Below are 19,929 nucleotides of genomic sequence, written 5' to 3'. Positions count from 1 at the left end.
TCACAGTGGCTCTTTACAGTCAGCCTTTACAGTCAGTTCTTGACATCTTGTTCCTTCCTCATCCCTGCAAATGGTGGTATTTTCCATGTCTTCTTTATCTCGGAATTGTCAACAGGGTGCCACATGGGAAACTATGGGGAATACAGGAAAGTACACTATTTATAGTGGTCAGAGAGCTTGCGGTACCAGGAGGATACCAAACTGATGGCTTGCCAGTGATTGTCCCATCAACCTCTGGTGAGCGGACCAGACAGGGTAAAATATTATTTAAAAAGATGAAAGAATATCTATGTGTAAAAGTTACAAACTTGTCTTCATGAGAACCCAGGACTTTCAGAGCAGCATGGCAGTACTACCCACATAAGAGAGGGCCTAAGCAACGAAGAGACAGGTGCACTACTGAGCTTCCTGCACAAGGCATTGTGGCCATCTGTTCCCACCCCCAAGGTCAACCATGCAGACTGCACTGGTAGCTAAGTCAGGCTTAACAAAGGACTCTCAGTTTCTCAACTATCTGGTACAGATTTATAGAGGAACTCTCGCACTGAATGAATGGAAAGGACACGTGAACAGCAGGTTGAGGGAGGTGATTCTCCCTTTTTACTCTGCTCTGGTGAGAACCCACCTGGAGTGACACACCCAGCTCTGGAGTCCTCAGCACAGTAAAAACACAGACCTACTGAAGCGGGTCCAAAGAAGGGCCACAAAGATGATGAGGGTTGGAACACCTCTCCTATGAAGAAAGGCTGAGAGTTGGGGTTGTTCAGCTTGGAGAAGGTTCCAGAGAGAAGTTATTGTAGCCTTTCAATACTTAAAAGTGAGTTTATAAGAAAGATGGGAAGAGATTTCTTAGCAGGTGCTGTTGCAACAGGACAAGAGGTGATGGTTTTAAACTAAAGGAGGGTAGATTCAGACTGGATATAAATAAGAAATCTTTTATGACGAGGGTGGCAAAGCACTGGAACAGGTTACCCAGAGAGGTGGCAGATGACCCATCCCTGGAAACATTCAAGGGCAGGTTAGACAGGTTCCTGAGCAACCTGACCTTGTTGATATCCCTGCTCATTGCAGGGGGGTTGGACTAGATGACATTTAAAGGTCACTTCCAACCCAAACTATTCTATGATTCTATGACCTTGTATTTATAGGTAGAGATGCTGGCGTAGACTAAAACATTTTGCAAATATACTGACTCAAGGGAAGAATACAGATACTTATACATATACATTTTAAATTTCTGCCAAGGCCTGATTTAGGTTTGCTTTTTTCCCACACAGACATAAAATCCCATGATGAGAACACAAACCAACAGCCCAGTGTTTTTATCCTTCAACTTTATGACATTTGTATCTTACCCTATTCATTCTGCCAAACAAATAAGCATGGCAGTGACAACCGACACTACAGAAAAGACAGTGCAGTATCAAGAAGTAAAAAAAAATTAAGATCAACACTTTCTCTAGCAATGTCACTAAAGCTTTACCATGGAATCGAGTCACATTGCTCTGGCAATAATTTTCTGGTAAAACTACCTGGTGTCCAACACCCTTATCCTCTACATCGTTCATGTGAAATATAAAATGATAAGAAAATACAAATTCTCAAACCTTTCAACATGTTACTAGCTAACTATAACTACCCACATTTGCTGGACAGAATAAAAGATGTGTATCAAAATACCTTTTACCTTTAAATGGACTGCTTAAATACATTGCTATGTATTATTATTACAATAGATTGTTTACAGTTGTACCTTATCTTAGTGCTTCTGATTGACAAGGCTACTATTGCAAATAAGTGTGATCTATTAAAACAACACACAGACATCACTGAGGTTGAAGACTGCAGTAGAGCAGTTACTAGTTTAGCTTCTCAGGAAGATCAGGTTTCACAGTAGGAAGTAGTAAGACTTCAGCTGTAGAAGTGCAGTTTTATTAATTCAAGATTGCTCTGTCATAGACTTAGAGCTCTATCAGTTAAGGCTTTATTTTTATATACTTACAGATTTTCCAGGGTTTTTTGGTAAATGGTTATTATGGCTGTGATGGTTATATGGAGCCCTGAAAATCACAGTGAACTATAACCAATGTTTTGCAAACACTTCTGTGGTATGTAAGAGCAATTTAAGGCAATCTGCTCCTGCAGGGACAGGTGTAGTAGAATGCTTGTAGGGTATGTGAGGCTAATGTCAGGTACGTAGAGCGACAGGTATGCGAAAGGTGTTGAAACTGTTAAACCATGTGCTGGTAACAGAACATGTGAGGATACAGACCAGCACACAGGATGCAGTCATGAGGAAATTAGGTGGTTTACATACATTACAGGCAAGCATTACTAGCTATAACAACAGCAGCTGTGTAAAGAGCTGTGGAGACACTTCGCAGGTTAGTAAAGAGCTGCAGATGAGGGTATACTGGCACTACAGAGACACTGTCATGGCCATTGGAGCTCCAGGCATACATCCAGAAAGCCACCTGCACCGCCACGTCACTCGTCCCCCAGAAACACATCTAGAATGAACAGACATCAAATGCCACAAGAGAGCAGCCGCTTTTCACAGCTGCGTGTCAGCACCGCACCTCGGCCCCGCTACCCGCACAGGGTCGGGGGGACTGAGGCCCATTGGCACGGCACAGCCAAGGGGACCCAAGCAAGCCACCAGGCGCCCCAGTGCCTTGGCTCGGCCACAGTGTGGCTTTGTGCCTCCTCACCGGAATATCGCAGGCGGACAGGGCCATCGCGGAGCCACACGGCTGCGTGCCCGGGTGCAGCCGCTCCTCCCGCCTTAAAATGGCGGCAGCCGGGTAGCTCCCCCATCGCCGGGGGCTCCTCGCTGCCATTTTCCGAGGGAAGGAGGCGTGGGTCGCCTGTGACAGGCGGCGGTGGGTGGAGGAGAAAAGCCGCCGCTGGGCCCCACTTCCCGCCCGTCCCGCCTAGCGGCAGTCCCCTTGCCCGCGGGCAGGCGCTCTGAAACCCCTCCAGCAGCAACCGCGCCGCAGCCCGGCCAGCTGCTCCCCGCCCGCCGGAAGTGGCGTCAAGCGGCCGCAGGCCCGGCCCAGGCAGCACCCGCACGGCCACGCCCCTCGCGGCGGGCCCCGCGCCGCCACCCGCCGCCGGTAGCCCCATCGGGCCTCCGCTGCCACTGCTTCCGCGCTTCCGTCCGCGGCGGCACCCCTCGTGCGGCGTGAGAGCAGCGCGGGAACCGGTCTGTGCTGGGGGAGCCGCCCCCGGCCGTCCGGCGCCGTCCGTTAGGGCAGGCCCCGCCTTTTCCGGGACTCTCTGGCTGGGCCACCGCCTCCTCCTCCCTCGCTCGCTCTCCCTTTTGTGAGTTATAGCAACCGTTGCCTTGTGAATCAAGCGCCATAGTCACCGTAGTCCTGGCGACTGTTACCCATCAACAACAACCGCACCTCTCCTGCTCCTCCTCCTCCTCCTGCTGCTGCTCCTCACCCCCTTCCTCATCGTCACCCACAACAACAACAACAACAACAGCCACCTCCAGCAGCAACGACAGCGGGAACACCACCACAGCCCGCCTCAGCCCAGGTGAATACGCTTGTCGGGCGCACGCTGGCCCTCCCTCCGCTCTCCCTCCCCCAGCCGCTGCCTCCCCAGTTTTCGCAGCATCCGGGCCGGGGTGCTCCCTTGGGCAGCGCCGTTGGCCTCGGCGCAGCGAGGGGTACGTGGGTCGCCCTCACGGCTCCCCCGCTTTTCCCTGCCGCCACCCCTCTCCGTCCCTCTTCTGTGTGCCTTCCCCCCCCCCCACTCCCCGCCCCGCTGTCCCTGGGTGTACTTTGCGGTTGGGTGGGGAGTGCGTTCTTGAGAGGGGCGCTTGGGATGGGGGTGTCTGTTGGGCGGGGAGGGGAGCTGGCCGCTGTGCGAAGCGAGGAGGAAGAGTGGCTTGGCGGTGATGGGGACGGAGGCACGCTTCTGGGACCTCCAGGACAATTGCATGGATGCGGTGGGTATGCATCTTACTTGGTCTCTCGTTTGCATGGATGGGGGAACGTAGAAATTGGGGAACGAGGCTCCGGCCACAGTCTACGGTTACTTACTTGAAACCCGAAAAAACCCGTGGGGTGGGAGGAAAGATGTAGCCAGACGCGGATCCTGTAGCACACCAAGAGGCAGGGGGTGTTTTTTGCTTTTTTACTTACAGGGGCCTTGTTCTGATTTGACGCGACTAATTGTTGCAGATTTTTGTAAACTTGCCGTGTCTTATAATGATACTCTTGTGCTATCGATCGTATCAATCACTTTTTTGTGCTTTATTTAGCCATATATTTTTTTCTTTTATTCATAATTAATGTTGCTGCTTATTTTAGTGCAAGCTGTATTTTCTTTGTATTGTGAAGCGTTTTTCTGCTTATTCAGTACCACCCCCACCCCCCATACACACACACAGAGCAGGAAGGGTTTTTTCCTTTCTGCACTCCTTCTGCAGGGGATTATTTTTTAAATGATGCTTCATACTGCCAGTGCATGTGCATATCTGGTTTATGCACAGTGAATTATGTTCACGTGTAGAGAATTTATTTCGTTTTCCTTAAACTCTCCACAATAAAGGAAATTCAGGATATTGACTGTGAGTTTGTGTGCTGAGCAACACAAAGAAGGGAGAAAACAAGAAACAGTATTAAAAAAAGTCTTTGTGATTTCATAATTGCCACTGTATTTCATGAGTACCTTTGGGAAAGAGGGAAGAGGCAACTTTTTACTTCTCAAGGAGCAGTAGTAGAAATTGTTATTAATGTGAATGGTTTACGTTTGGTTTTTTGTTTTTAATCCAGAATGCTTGTTTTCTTCATCCTTTTTGTGTCTGCTTATTAAGATATCAAGATCTTCCTCATCAGTGATATCAAATTATACTTTATATACTTTTTAAATTCTGTGAGATGCAGTGAATTTTTGGCATCTATTATGGCAATGAAATTCTCTTATAAAATCTCCATATCCATGTTGCACTCTCCTCTTAGACTTGTAAAATCATGTGTGGCTAGCTGAATGATAGCTTGTTTATTTCCTTATTGCTTTATTTAGTAAAATAGGAAAAAAGATGTTCTTGGTTTTAATGTAAACCCTACATTATAATTGTATATACACTTTTTCTGGGTTTATATCTGTAGAAGCGGGTATAAAATGCAGGGTTCCTCGCTGCAATTTCAGCAATAATGTATTTGTCTCACATCTGAACTACAAATGATTGTGACATGGGCAATTTTTCAAAGCAGCTATCAAACAAAAACCATGCTAAGCTGTTAGTGCACTGTTGATATGAATATTTCTTAGGCTAAGGCATATTGGATCTGTCTTGTCTTTTTTTTTTTTTTTTTAAATATATATTTCATGGGCCAGTAAGAACTTTGAAAATTTATTGTTTCAGTAATGACCAAAGGTTTCTACATCATCATCTTTTTGTGATTTCACTCAAAGATGAAACCACTGAGTACTGATTTTTCTAGGTCTTGCTGTTAAATAAGCTCTGAAGAGAGTAAGAATTTTCAGTGGGACTTACAGTACTGCATCAGTTATATAGCACAGTTGAATCATAATGTATTTGTTATTTTATTGGGTAAATTATATGATTCATTGGTTGTAAAATCTTTCCTGGCCTTCTACTGTTGTTGAAAAGAGAGGATACTCATTCTGCTCCATGCCTATCTTGAGTAGCCCTCTTACAGCAGGACGGAGTACTACTTGGGATGGAATCCTTCCTAGGCGTTGAATCTCTTTGCAGAACATGTATCCAGACCTGGTAACGATGGAAAGTGCATGTGTAGGCTATTAGACAAACTTTGTGTTTTTAACTTTGTGAGGAGACATGCATGTTTCTTAATAAATCAGATTAAAAGTATATGATTTTTGTCTAAAAAAAAAAAGACTTTTTTAGTACTATTTAGACATATGTTCCTTAGAAAATGACTGCAATTTGGAAAATAATTATGCAACTGTAATCACCAGCTTTAATGTTATGGACTTTACTGAGAAAAGTATTGACTTTTTGTTCTCTCTAAAATATAGTAATGATCATGAGATCTGCATTATGCATTCTGATTTCCTAATGCTATCAGTTATCAAATAGCTGATGCCTGTGATGGGAACCAGTATTTGAAAATGAGGTGGCTTCTGATTTATTTCCCCCCCCCCCATTGGTTTTCATGGCTTAGACTTTGTAACTGTCTAATTGTGTTTTAACGTATCCTCATGAGCCAAAATGGATCATATGCTCTATTCTGTTATTACTGAGCTAACCCTACATTGTGCTACTCTGGAGAAACCTTTTCAGTAATGTAATGTTGATAAATGAAATGGAAATCAAAGATACAATGCTGTTGAAGAGTTTAAAGTCAGAGTGCTTTATTTGATAATTAGGTTTGGCTTTGTTAGCACTATCCTGTTTCTTGTTCCCACTTGATAGGGTAGTTTGCTAATCACAAAATTGTCTAAAGAATAAATTCTGTAATTTTTTTTTTTTTTCATTTACTAAACTTTACATTGAGAAGGAAGGCTGTTAGTATTTTCCTCTCTTCTTGCTTGCAATGTAAGCAAGTATCTAAAATGCAATAATCTTTTATCATTGCAGTTCTAGCTAGTGTTTCTATCTTCACTTTGTCCTCTTATGAGGTTTCTTTCCCTCTTAAGGTATTCTGAATTAGTTGTATTTTTACCTGCAGTAAAATGAATAGGTTTTTAACAATATAAGTTTTATGACTCTTGAAGTCCTTTTTAAAAATTATTTTCAGCTGAAACAACATGTTATAAGTGCATCACAAATACAGAATAAAAAAGAAGCTTTCAGTGGTACTGAAGTGTCCTTGTAGTTGGAGTTCCATTTCAAAATCAAGCTCTTTGTTGAATGAATATTACAATACCAAAACAGTATGGTTTTGAATTATGAATGAAACTACTTATTTTATTACTAATAATGACAGCTGAAAAATTAATGAGGCTTTTAAAATGAATAGGCTAATGCTTAAATCATGTTTTTCTGTTCACCACAAGTTTATTTACGTATTTCTGGTAACGTTCATTGTCAATTGCAACAGGACTTGTCTTTTCTCACAATCTGCCAGTATTCTGGAAATTTAAGGAGCTGTGCATATACTGTTTGCCTAAATCTAGTTTGTTAGGGACAGATGGCTGATTTAAACAGGTGTCACTTCCAGTTCTTGTGTGTTGTATTGAGACTTCCAGAGGTTTACAAAAGAGCTGCTTAAAGCAGGTGGTGATCTCTGCTTTTGTGATTAGGAAAATGTACTTTTGTAGGAAATTATTTTCCCGGTGAGTAGGAGTGTTACAGTAGTTAACATGTCATATCAGAGTCTGAGGTGTTCCATATAGTATAATCATGTTCTTTTTTAAATTCTGTTCTCATTGGACTTTTAAAGAAATGTGACTATTTGGGTGTAAAACTTAGCAGTTTGCAACTGTGTGATATAGTCCTAATAACTTGCTTGCTTTCAAAACTAGGAGCAGATATATTGCTTGATGTAACAATTTTTTTACTGAATTACCTTTTTTTCTTAAATAATGTTTGACTTTAATTTTAATAAAAATGACCTGTTAAGAACATAGGGTAAATTTCAAACTTCTTTTTTTTTTCCCCACATTAGGACACCTGCAGTTTTCCTTTTTTAAAATTATTTTGTTCTTTAATAGTTATAATTTCCCCAGTTATAAAACATTTTAATAGAGACAATGAAATTTGATTTCTAATAATTCTTAGGCATTTCTTGTTTCTAAGATTTTCTTTTTTTTTTTTTTTCTTTTCTTCTTGTTTTCTATAATAATGACCGGTGTTTATTCATAGTTGTTTTCTTTCTAAAAGATGCACCAGAGGGTGCTATACTATTTGAAATACAAAAAGGAAAGAAAATGCTAAAAAATCTTTCTTTCAAATACACTGATAACATAGATGTGATTTGAGTATATCTTGTTTATTTCTACTTTTTTTCTGTTCATTGCAATATATCAAGCTTCCTATTTTGGCAGTATTGTGCTAAAAAGCATGGGAGAAATTGGCTGTTCATAGGTGAGTATGTCTGTATGTGTAGGTACATATATAAATACACACACTTAAAACACAATCAATCTCTGTGAAAGAGAACAACTATTTGTATGTAAATTATGGCTATATAGCATATAGCTGAAATAGTGTATGCTTACTGAAGTAAATTATTGCTCATCTGAAAAGTTAGATGAACTTGAGAAACAAATGCCTTTTGGAGTGACTTTTATTATATGTTATATTTTTTTCATTTATAATCTGTATTCATATTTTATGTAACTTGAACATTTATAGCTGAATTACTTTTAAAAAATGATTGCTGCTTATAGTTGTTTTGTTTTGTTTTTTCTTTGTTGCTGGAATTCTTCCTGGGTGAAACTGAGGTTGAAGTTTACTTGTTTACTTCCAAATTGCAAAATACACATGAGCTCTAGTTGATTAGGATAGGTTTCTCAATTGATCATCAGTTATGGGAAAGGAAAAAAACCAACAACCCCACTAAAAACCTCAACCCCCCCCAAAACAAAACAAAATAAAAACCAGCAATAAAAACCATATCCTCTACATATTTGAGTACCACTGTGTTAACATTGCAAAAATTTCTCTGTGTATATGAACCTAACAGATTAGAATTTCACTTTTGTAACTTCCATAGCTTAATAATATCTACTGTTTTTCCATACACCATACGATTAATAAGTTTATGTTTCTTCTGTGCATATGGATGATGGTGTCTAGTGCAGTACAATTTTATGTTGCAAGCATGTGTAAAGGTGCAGGTTGTTTTTCGTGTTCCACCATGGTAAATTGCTTGTCTTTGGTTTCCTAGCTCCAGATATAGTGGCCCAAAATCAAAAGGCAGTGGATGGACTATACTGTCGGTTGTATGAGAAAAAAAAAGTAATAAAAAAAATAAAATCCTGTGTTACAATTTTAATACATTTTAATGAGGCTTGGAAGTTTAAATTTTGGCAGTTCAGACTTCCTCTGTAAATTTGTAACTTCTGACCTGTCTTGTTTAAATTCTTCAGTGGCATTTGTAACAACGCTGTGGGAACACCAAAGATTGTATATTAATTGCTAAATTTGAGTGATTTTTATTCATTCAGTGATAAGAGGAAAAAAATACCTAGCATGATTTTTAAAGGTCATTTCATCCACCCATGGGCCCACTACACTGAGTATGTATCAACTTCTTAGACTTTCTTGGAGGAAAGAGTTTCTTTAGTTCTTTCATTTTCATCATATTGAAATCTTATCTCAGGTAGGTTTATAAGGTCTTTGAGGCATGAACCATGTATTTAGATTTTGTTCAGGCTTTGGATGCTACCACTACAACTAATGACTCAAAGCCTCATTTATTGTGGATTTGCCAAGTAAATGGCTTCTCTCTTCTGTTTTATTACCTTGTGATAATTAATCTGTGTTTTCTCTTATATACTACCTCAGGGATGTTTTCTGAACACTTAAACTTACTGTAGTTAAATCATACAACATTGCAAAGTAGAAAGAGAAATGGGCAAATCTGTTAAAAGCTGCAGTATATCACTTTTCAGGTGTCATTGAATCACTTTAGTCTGCTTCAGTCAAGGTGTTGTGTTTTCTTGTTTGATTACCTTTTTCTGTGTTGCTTACCTATACTTCCCTTATGAAGAACTGAAGAAACGTAATGGCATTCTGAGCTGGAAGTACATACAATACAGTTGTTAAGGTTATATATAGCTATGTATTATGCCTGTGTGGAGCTAAAATTCAGAAATACATATTTAGCTCCAATAAGCTAGTTCATGTCTGCTGAGTTTTCAGGTGATGCATTTTACATTGTTTCCAGAGTAACTTTGGTCTGATTTTCTCCTTCTCCTGCCCCACACCACCTCCACCCTCAATGTACCAAAATCCAAGAGGGGAAAGGGGGCACTGTTTGGTTACTTAGCTCCCTTAATCTGACAATGGTATTGGATATTTGTAGGCTATCTAAAAGGTTGCTTGCTAGTGTATTAGATGACCAGGATTGCCAATTTGAGCTAGTGTCTTTCAGTGTGATCTGTTGAAGATTATATACAAAGCATTTGCAAAGACTCCTATTGGTCTCTCTAGCCTAATCGGTACAAAATGAGATTCTATCACCTTTTCTTCTTTCCTATCTCTCGGTAGCATTCTGCACAGTGAACAGTCTTACATGAGTTGAACTACAAAAAGTAACTAGTATTTATTAGGGAGGACTAAGTCTACTCATTAAAGGTAGGTGAAAGCAAAAATAACAAATTAATTGTAATTCTCTTGCCATTGGAACAAGTGGTAGATATCAGGATTTCTGTCTTCATGTTAAATGTCTGAAATGTGAAGATTCACCTTCTGTTTAACTGCTGCAAAAAGTTTTCGGAATTCTCCATCTAAAGCCCCAACTACTTTTCTGCTCTCTCTCCCTCCCCCTTTACCCTCCTCCCCAAGTCTGTGCTGTATTCTTACCTCTTCGATATTCCGTATTTTACATGAGCAGGAGAGACAGTAGACGTACAGATTTAGTGAAGGCAGTTATTGTCCTACTCCACATTCCTGTTGAGGAGATCTTCCATGAGGAAGGGTATGTGGCTGTACACAATGGATTGTTAATTTGTATTTCTAGTTAAATTTTTATGTGCTATGTTTATTACGGTTATTTGATGTTAATGGCTTTGGGTCTCTTTGAGAATTTGTAAAGAAAATAAACTTGCCTTAAAACTACTTGCTTTAATTCAAAACCTCTGCTTGCTTTTTAAAACCTTTTTTTAGGAAAAGAGTTGTTCTATAATCATTTTAAAACTAAATTTACTCAAAATTTCTAATTAAAAACCCTAAATTAACGATCAGATCACACACAGTTTACAGTTAATTTACAGGAAGTTCATGGTTAGATACTATAGGTCTACACACTATTACACCCATTTATAAAATTAATATATGATTTATGAAAACTATTTGGATTACTTCTGCAGAAAGGTCTGCTTGGATGCATTCCTGTGTAATGTGCTCTAGGTGGCCCTGCCTTGGCAGAAAGTTTGGACTAACTAATCTCCAGAGGTCCATTGCAGCCCTCACAATTCTCTGACTCTGTGAAGGTCTGGCTGTATTCAAAGTCTTGGCTGGTGAGGAGCAGTTGAACTACCTGCATAGTAGCTGATTTACCAAATTAACTGTTAGCCATGAGGTGAAACTGATGTCCTAGTTTGTTGAACATTTGTAGCTAAGGTCATGTCAACATGTTGGTTTGCATTTAGTATTTAGTTCACTCCTATTTCATTTGTCCCACTCTGTGTTAAACCACTTCAGCTAAGTTGCAGTGTGCTAAAGCATCAATAAATAACTCTTCCATATTTATTTTATTGTTTTATATCAGATTTAGTAAATGGAAAAAGTAGAATCCAGCAGATTTTGAACTCTGAAGAGTTGATTCTGTGTAATAATAGTAGCAATTCTGTGTAACTTCTAGGAAGACTATTATTTGGAAAGCTCTTCTATAGCTATATCATCCTTATGGTTGTTTTAGGGATTAAAACATGCTTAGTTTTAGAATAGAGGTATGTATCACAGAAGTATGGCTGCATTCCCTTATTCTGTGGAAGTCCTCTTGTGCTTAGGTTCTAGGTTTTGAAGTGAGGTGAGCGAGAGTGAGCTAACATGAAACTCTACATGGTATTGTCTCCTTCCAGTTTTCCAGGTGCTTTCCAACTGAAGGTTGTCCTGAGTTGCTGAGTTTTTCTCCAGCTCTCTGAAACTCCTTTGTACTGTAAAGAGCATAATCCTGACATGGTATTTCGAGGAACAGTAGCGGGCAGATAAATTTGTAGAAGTTTTGGTGTACTGGGTGTGTAATTATGTGGAGATAAGAAGGGCTTAGGGCTTTCCAAACCTCAGGCTGAATCACAGAATTCGGGTTTTGTAACTGAAGTACACTTCACTAGTGAACTTATGCCAAATGAAGGGCAAGGTTTATTTGCAATAGACTGAGAATTAGAATTGGTCATATAAAGCAGTAGTATAATTTATCATGCAAGTAGTGATTTTGTTTTGTGGAACAGAGCTTCTCCTAGTATTTTAAAGGTTGTGTTTTTATGCTGGTTCAGTTGCAGCTGGTTGGTGCGTGCTTTTCCATGCACTTTTCAAGTCATCCAGATGGTCAGTAGTCGGAGAGCGTAACCTTATGAATTTATGTGGTCTGGGTTATTCAGATTTCAATTACCATCTTATATCAGTAGTTGTTTGGTGAGGCAGATCTTACTAAGATTTAAATTTCAGATACTAAAATCACCAGCCATGATCCTGATATGAGCCACTGAGTAAAGTTTTCTGTCTTTAATGGGGTTTGAAGGTGTTCAATATCTTCTGTGCTTGTCTTTTCTATAGTACAGATTTTTTTTCTGATTGACTTCTGAAGAAACTGACATTTCTTGACTTATGGGAAGAGCTAGACACAGGATCATAACTTGGGTGGTGACAACTTTCATCATTTAAGAAAGACATAGTCTTCATGTGGCCTTGAGTCATAAATTATGCATCACAAACGTATTTCAGATAGCTGAGATGAAGGTGAGTTTTAGGATTGCTTTGCATGTGGAAGACTGCCTTTTAAGGACTCCTACTGCTTGATTTGAGGATGGCATACTGGCTTAATTGACTGGGACCTGGGACAACCCAGTGCTGTGAATCTCAGCAGCTTTTAATGACTTGTGTCCTCAGCGCAGTCATAAGCTTGGGATACTCAAAAGTTCTGTGTCAGCATAGTTGTGTTGTTGGTTACATGTTACGATTGAAGGATGGTTACTGTTCAGCTGAATTTCTTGAAAGCTCAACATCAACAGGCTGGCCATCTGTAGCCTACTGAAACACGATTAAGCTGGAGCTAGCAGTTGTTTTGGTTTGTTTTTCTTTTTTGTCTTTGTGGGGTTTCTTTTTTTTTTCTTTTTGCTGTTGTTGTTTGGGGCTTTGTTTGTTTTGTTTTGTCTTTTCTTTTTTACCTGTACTGAAAATACCTGACATTTTTATTAAAGTATATAATTTTCTTCTCACACCTTATAGTATTGGAAAAGGTATGATGTCCAAAGCAGAAAAACAGATGTATCTGAGAGGAGATTAGAAGTTAAGTTTTGGTCATCTATAACAAAGAAAAGAGTGTGTGTGGGAAGTTGTGACCAGAAGTGCTAATGTACGTAGTCCAAATCTGTTGTATAGGAAGGGCAACACAGCAGGATTTGGCCATTAAAAATGGCTTGAAGTTGTAATTGGATGTTAATAGTGGGTATAGACACGTTGATTGATAATGTGTAAAGTCCTCTAATAAAATTAGCTGTGTCATCTCCATAAACCAAGCTGCCTAGTCACAAGTGTAACTGTTTTATAGCTGTTTTTCTTATAGCTTTTTTTTTTGTGCTACTTGGTGAAATCTAGTACAAAAGCTGTCACTGAAGAAAGGATTCTCTTTTAGCTTACTTTTACAGTAATCTACTTGCCAGAAGGGAGAGGAATACCGGTCCTGACCCTCAGCCAGTAGTCAGTAGACTATGGGCTGGCGACAGAGTGGCTGAAAAGCAGTGCTGTGGAGGAGGCCCTTAGGTCCCTAGTTGACAGTAAGCTGAACGTGAGCCAACAGTGTCCCTTGGTAGTAGAGAAGATCAGCAATGTTTCTTGGGATGTATGAACAAGAGTATAGGAAGGAAATTGAGGGAAATTATTATCCCACCCTTCTCTGGAGTTACTAGGCAACATCTACATCCATGTTTAGTTTTGCCCTCACCATCCTGCCATTACGTGAAAAATGTTGGTAAACTGGGGTGTAGCAGAGGGCAACTAAGATAGTCAGGAGCTGGAAGAGCAAATGTCTGGGAGGAGACGCTTAGGGACCTGGGCTTGTTCAGTCTGGAGAAGAGCTTCATGGTCCTAACAGCAGCTTTGCCTAGTGCCTGCAAGAGATCATCAGGATGGAACCAGTTTTTCGCAGTGGTGCATGGTGGAAGGATGAGAGACAATGTTCCCAAGATAAATCAAGAGGTTTACACTGGAGATAAGGAAAATCCTTTTTCCCCATGAGGACAGCCCAGCAATGCAGCTGGGGCCAAGCAAGGCTTTGTCATCTCTGTCCTTAGAGATTTTCAAGCCCTGACTGGATAAGGCCCCTCAGATGGCAAGTCTGAGCCTGCTTTGGGAAAGAAGTTTGACTTGAGAGCACCTGAAATCCTTGGCAACCTGAATGATACTGTGGTTTTACTTGTGACTCTGACTTTACAGAATATCCTAGGCTGTAGTTAGTTTGTCATCTTTTTCATGTTGGTCAGTTCCTTTTCTTAGGCCTGCAACTGAATCATCATCTCTGGAGGTAAAAGAGGAGTGATAGTATCTAGAGCCAAAATCACAAAATAGTTGTCTGAGACATATCACAAAGTTATCATTTGGGTGCCCAAGAGATGATCTCCCTAAGAACACAGAACTCTTACATTCCTTTTTCCTTCAGTGCATTACTACAGTTATGTTATTTTGGTCTAACACTTTATTCTCTGGATTTCACAAACTTAGGACTGGACATAGACTGGGTTCCATGGATTTATTTATGAAATAGTTTACAGTGAAACCTTGAGAATTCTCACTGGAGCCCTGCAGCAGCAAAAGTAACAACAGTATAAAAAACTGCAATAGAAGGAAAACAAATTTGTTAGTCTCTTCAGGAAAAGGCAACTATGGATCTAAAAAGCAAGAAGAAAAGACCTTGGGTGAATACATGGCAAAACCAAACCCTAGTTGTTGATTTCTGTGGACTTTATTTGTGTGTGTTTGTTAGGGTCTAAATTTGCATTTCTTAATTCTTTTATTGTAGCAAAACAGGAAAATAAAAAGAAAACTGCAAACAAAATTTTTATTGGATTTTATTTAAAAATTTAAAATTAATTTGATATTTCTTTGCTTCGTTGAGAGCAATTCATGGGTATTGATGAAGCATTCTGTTCTTTGCTGACTGGTTTGTAAGTGCTATTCAAGAAACAAAGGCCAGGAATCTGAAAAGTGTTGTGCTTCTTGGGGGGGCTGGTGGTGGTGGTTGTTTTTTTTTAGTTTTTTTTGTGTGTGTGTGTGTTGTTTTTTCATTTCTTTATATTTTTGTTTTGTCTTGTTTGCATGTTTGGTGTTTTGGGTTTGGTTTTTTTTTTGTTGGTTGGTTGGGTTTTTTTTTTGTTTTTTTTGTTTGTTTGTTTGTTTTTCCGCCAGTAATTAGGATATCTAAAATACTTTCCATACAGATGATCATTTCTGAGTGTCTGCAAGGCGGTGTTTGTTTAGAAAAAAAATGTTTCTTTAATCATGTAGATGCAAATAGAAAATGAATAGCAATGATGAAGAGCAATGGTGTAAGGAAGTGTATATGGCAGTAAGTACTATTGGTGAAAGTATTTTTGTGATCAATACTTCTGTTGATTGTACTGGTTCTGGTTTGGTTTGGTTTTTGGTTTTTGTTTTTTTTTTTGGCTGGGGTTTTATCACTTTGGGGCATCCAGATGCCAAAGCCCATAGCAAAATTAATGTATCTCTTACTGTTGTTCAACACAGCTTGAAGGATAAGCAGAGACATATGTATATAGTACTAATTGTGATACAGCCTTGATAATCAAGGTCGTACCAGAAAGTAATCTCTTTATTTAAATTCAGATGTTTCATTCTTGTCTGAATCAAATTCAATGACTAAGGTGTAAACAAGCAAATGCATTATTCAGAACCTGCATTTTGACTTTATTCATAAGTTGTTAAACTTACCTCCTTCAAATTTGAGAATTTCAGTGAAAGAGGGACATAAGATTTCCATAAAGTGTTTGCAGTGCATTTTTTCTTGGGAAAAATCCTTTTCCAAGTTGAACTAAATAACTGAATGCACAGTGAAACTTGAACTGTCCTAAAAGATCCATTACCATAATATAATCATTGCTTTCTTCAAGTATCTCTATTCTACTGTGCTTGTCTTTAAGAACATTCCTGTCAAGTAGGGTACATACCTGAATTTTGCAAGTGATTAGAATGAACACCAAGAAAATTTCTGATACAAATTTTGCTAAGCAAAACAATGAACTTTGAGAAGAAAATTAAATAGAATAATATTTGGCGTATCTCAGAAACTACGTAAGTAATATTCAGTGTTGGTGTTGTATGTGTCACAGTTTAGGTATTTATGTTCCTGTATGATAAATGAGATAGCTCATGGTATCCATTTAATAATGTTGTTACTTGGCAATTATGAAAAACAATGAAATTATGAAAGTTAGTCATAGTTTTTTATTTTAAGACTTAGAAATCAAATTCAGTTTCTGCTGTTCATGACGTATACCTTTAATAAATATTGTCACTGAACATTATATTTGTATTGTTTTCATATTCTATGTATGTGCAGTAGGATGGAGCCTAATAAATCTTAATAATTACAGAAATAAGTTAACATTATCTTTCATTAAACTGTCTTTCAAAAGTAATTTACATTACGCAAACATCAAGGTTTTTGTCAGATATTATGAAAATTTCTGTCAGGAATGTACTGTAACCTTAGAAACTAGAAGGCAAGCAAACAAACAAACATGCTTCAGATCCAGTTGTGCAATTATTGATACTGCATTTGTATTGTAAGTACAATAGCCATAAACATAGTTTTTTGTTAACAATTGACTATTGTACAGTACTAGATTGATTAATCTTTTTCTTTTTTTTAGAATTAATGTACTTTTCCTAATTTTATGTCTGTGTGACTCTGTTGTTCAGTATTCACTACTTTCTTTTGATTTTACACTGTACTTCCTATTTTTTCTACCTTGGTGATTTTTCTTTTGAGGGGGAAAAAAGGTATGCTGGATAATCCTAGCTAATAAGCGCCATTATGCATGCTTTTATTTCACAATTTCATGTTTTCACATGCTTTCTAAAGTCAGTCTTAGCTAAGAGCTTGGAGAACTGTTTCAGAGAGAAATGCAATGTTAAGTAAGGAGGATATGATAATTTCAGGGTGTCATTTGTAAATATATGCCTGTAATCTAAACACAAATGTTGGGGTGGTTGGTTTTAGGTCACACATGGAACAAAAATAAAAATACGGATTTCCATCCAGGAAATACAAGTTAAGGTTTTGTTCAAATCACTGTCTTTTAAGGTGCTCAGCACTCTTAGGTTGGAAAAGCAGAACAGAATGCACTATTTGCAACTGTCTTAACTGCAAGGTGGACAGAAAACCATGTGGGAGATTTTTGACATGTTTGAGTTAACAGAGTTTTTTTGGTTTATTTTTGTGTGTATGAATTTGTGTATATTTTTACATTGGAAATATTTCATGATTTTGTGAGACACCAAAATCAAGCTGCTTTTCTCCCCTGACTCCCACCCCATGATAATAAAAAGTGACTTGTGAATAAATGTATGCTTGTGAAAGCTAACATACTGGAAAAAGTCATATGAGAAAGGAAACAAGGTTAAAATGAGTATCGTAAATGTTGTCCAGTGTGATAGTGAATTTCAAGCATGTTTGGTAAAACAGTATTCTTACAGTATTTCTTTGTCATTGCTTCCAACAGAATACATTTCTTATGTATTTCCTGTAGAATTACTGGATTTTCTCTTAACTTCAATGTGCATTGCTTAAGAAGTAAAGAAACATTTTGATAAGCACAATGAAATATTAGTCACCTCAAAAACTATACTCAGATGGCAAAGGACATGGATCCTTTTATCAGTTACTATATGTCTTTTTTGTTAATATTCTTGTACAAAGCAGAATGAGATCTATTTCTTTTGAACTAGCTTTAATACATTATTAGGAAAATGATAATTTAATTTTAAAATTACTGTACTTTAAATATATTAAAAGTAAAGTGGTAGATTTTTAAAGATATACTAAAGATTCAGGCAGCAATGGGGCAGGGTGAAGGATATCTTTAGGACACGAAGCAGTATTTTAAAATCAGGTAGCTTCTTCTAAATGTGTGTACCCAATCTTGTAATTTCTCTGTGAATACTTGTTTGAAAGTTTTCTTTCTGATGTATATATACTTGAAGATTGATTGTTCATTTTCTTTTATTTCTTTTTCTTTTTCCTAAACAGGAAATTAAAGTATACATGACTCTTTAAGTCTCCCTTCATGTCAACATTTTTTTAATCTGTAATGTTCTTTTTTGCTGCTGTACTGTATTATCACTGATGGCAGTAATCATCACATATGAACATATTCTGTTCACATATGTTTTGTAATTTCAGTTGTATTTTCAATATTTTTTGGCACTTGTTTTAGTTATTAAACTGCAGTTCAGTATCTGCTGTTCGGCTGGTTTTCACCCTCCCCACCCCGTTCCTTGTGGATGCCTGGCTTGCATATGGTTTAATATTTAACAGTTTACCTGAGATAATTGGCTAGGACAAGGCTGCTAAGGATCATACATTGTTGACATATTGCTATCCCTACAAGGCTGGATTGTACAGAGAGCCTACAGCTACTGATTTCTGCTTCCAGGGACTGAATGATGTTTTCTTTGCCAGCAGCCACTTTGCTTTCGTGTTTGCCAATCTCTAGTTTTCTCTCAGGGTGCTTTAGTCTACTTCATGTCAATGTACACAAAATTGACACTTAAAAGATATATTCTGAGGAACATTCTTTTAACCAATTTTATATAATTGGAAAAAATGTGTATTGAGAAGTTCACAATCTCTTTCTTTTATCAGCAACCTGAGAATAGCTGAATCTCCAGACTTTGGGGAAAAAAAAATTACTGCATGTAGGAGTTATTTGGGTTTTGTTTGGTTGCTGGTTGTTTTTGCCGTTGTTTTGGAGTTGTGGTTGGGTTTTTTTGTTTGCTTGTTTTTATCCCTCCTGCCTTCTTTTCTTCTTTTTTTACTTTTTTTCTTTTTTTTTAACTCACTTGAAACATACTAAGATTTTTCTGCAGAGCCTATTGATACCTGCTGCCTTTGTGGAATGACAAAGCCAAGCTCCCACAGCTAATAGGGCTGACCAAGGAGCTGCTGTTTGCTTGGGTTTGTCACAGTCTGTCCTGAAAAACATTCATACAGGCCTCCAAAGCAGTTAAAGGCTAACCTTTGAAAAATCTGTGTGATTAATCCCAGAGTATCATCATTTATTATGGTCTTTACAGCCATAATTTTCTACACTTCTTTCCACACAGAGTTATTTCTTGTTCACTGTTTTGAACAGTTCATCCACAGTAGTTTTTAAATATATCATCTTTAAGGTACTAGCTTGGTATTGCTTAGTTCAAGAAAAACTGAGGTTTAGGATTTGAAATGTTCAGACTGAGTAATTTGTTTTCAGTTTAGAACTCTAATGGAATGAGAAGCTGAATGTTTAGAGATTCAGGTTTCTTTAAGAATTGTTCTGGATTCTCACAATCTTTTATATTTTTCTAGTCATATACATATTCATAATCCTTTATATGTGATAAATTTTAATCTGTTTTCGTATTTGAGTGCATTATCCATACACAGAGGTATGAACATTTTATAATTTACAATCGTAATTTTCATTTAACTTCAGAGTATATTATTTCAATAATGTTATTGTGTCAATATTCAGACTATGACTTTCATTAATATAATGACAAAGTTTTCAGTGGAACTATAACAGAATTAGCTTTGTTATTGTTTATAGAATATACCAGTCTTATTTAAGGTCATCCTTTTATGTTTTGAGACATGAAAAGAATGCCATCTCCTTTCATGTAGTTGATTATAATACCATAAAAATTCTCAATTAATTTTTGCCAAAATTTTTAGTAACAGATACAAATACGTTATTTTTGCAGCCCTTTGTACATGCAAAGTGAAAGGGTATAGTTTTTATTTCTGTATGGTCACTGTTCCGTACCACTTGGTCTTATGTGCTCCTGTTATTTCTGAATATGAAATTTGCAGCTCTCAT

At 38.0% G+C, this 19,929-nt stretch overlaps 1 protein-coding gene across 4 annotated transcripts in view; it reads left to right on the top strand.

Moving 5' to 3' along the window:
- Window positions 1-3,262: 3,262 nt before the first annotated feature.
- RFX3 (regulatory factor X3) overlaps window positions 3,263-19,929 on the top strand; it is a 112,598-nt gene continuing 95,931 nt past the window's right edge. For 2 of the 4 annotated variants that reach the window (XM_062612541.1, XM_062612539.1), the window contains exon 1: window positions 3,566-3,961. In XM_062612541.1, the coding sequence (XP_062468525.1) occupies window positions 3,838-3,961 (124 nt within the window). In that variant the 5' untranslated portion in view covers window positions 3,566-3,837. The other 2 variants (XM_062612542.1, XM_062612540.1) reach the window with 2 other exon arrangements.

This window comes from Pezoporus occidentalis, unplaced genomic scaffold (genome assembly GCF_034315485.1).
Source record: "Pezoporus occidentalis ecotype Australia unplaced genomic scaffold, CSIRO_AGI_Poc_V1 ctg16, whole genome shotgun sequence".
Lineage (NCBI taxonomy): Eukaryota > Metazoa > Chordata > Aves > Psittaciformes > Psittacidae > Pezoporus > Pezoporus occidentalis.
The sequence above is the reverse complement of the archived record's forward strand: the minus strand, read 5'-3'. Positions and strand labels throughout refer to the sequence as shown.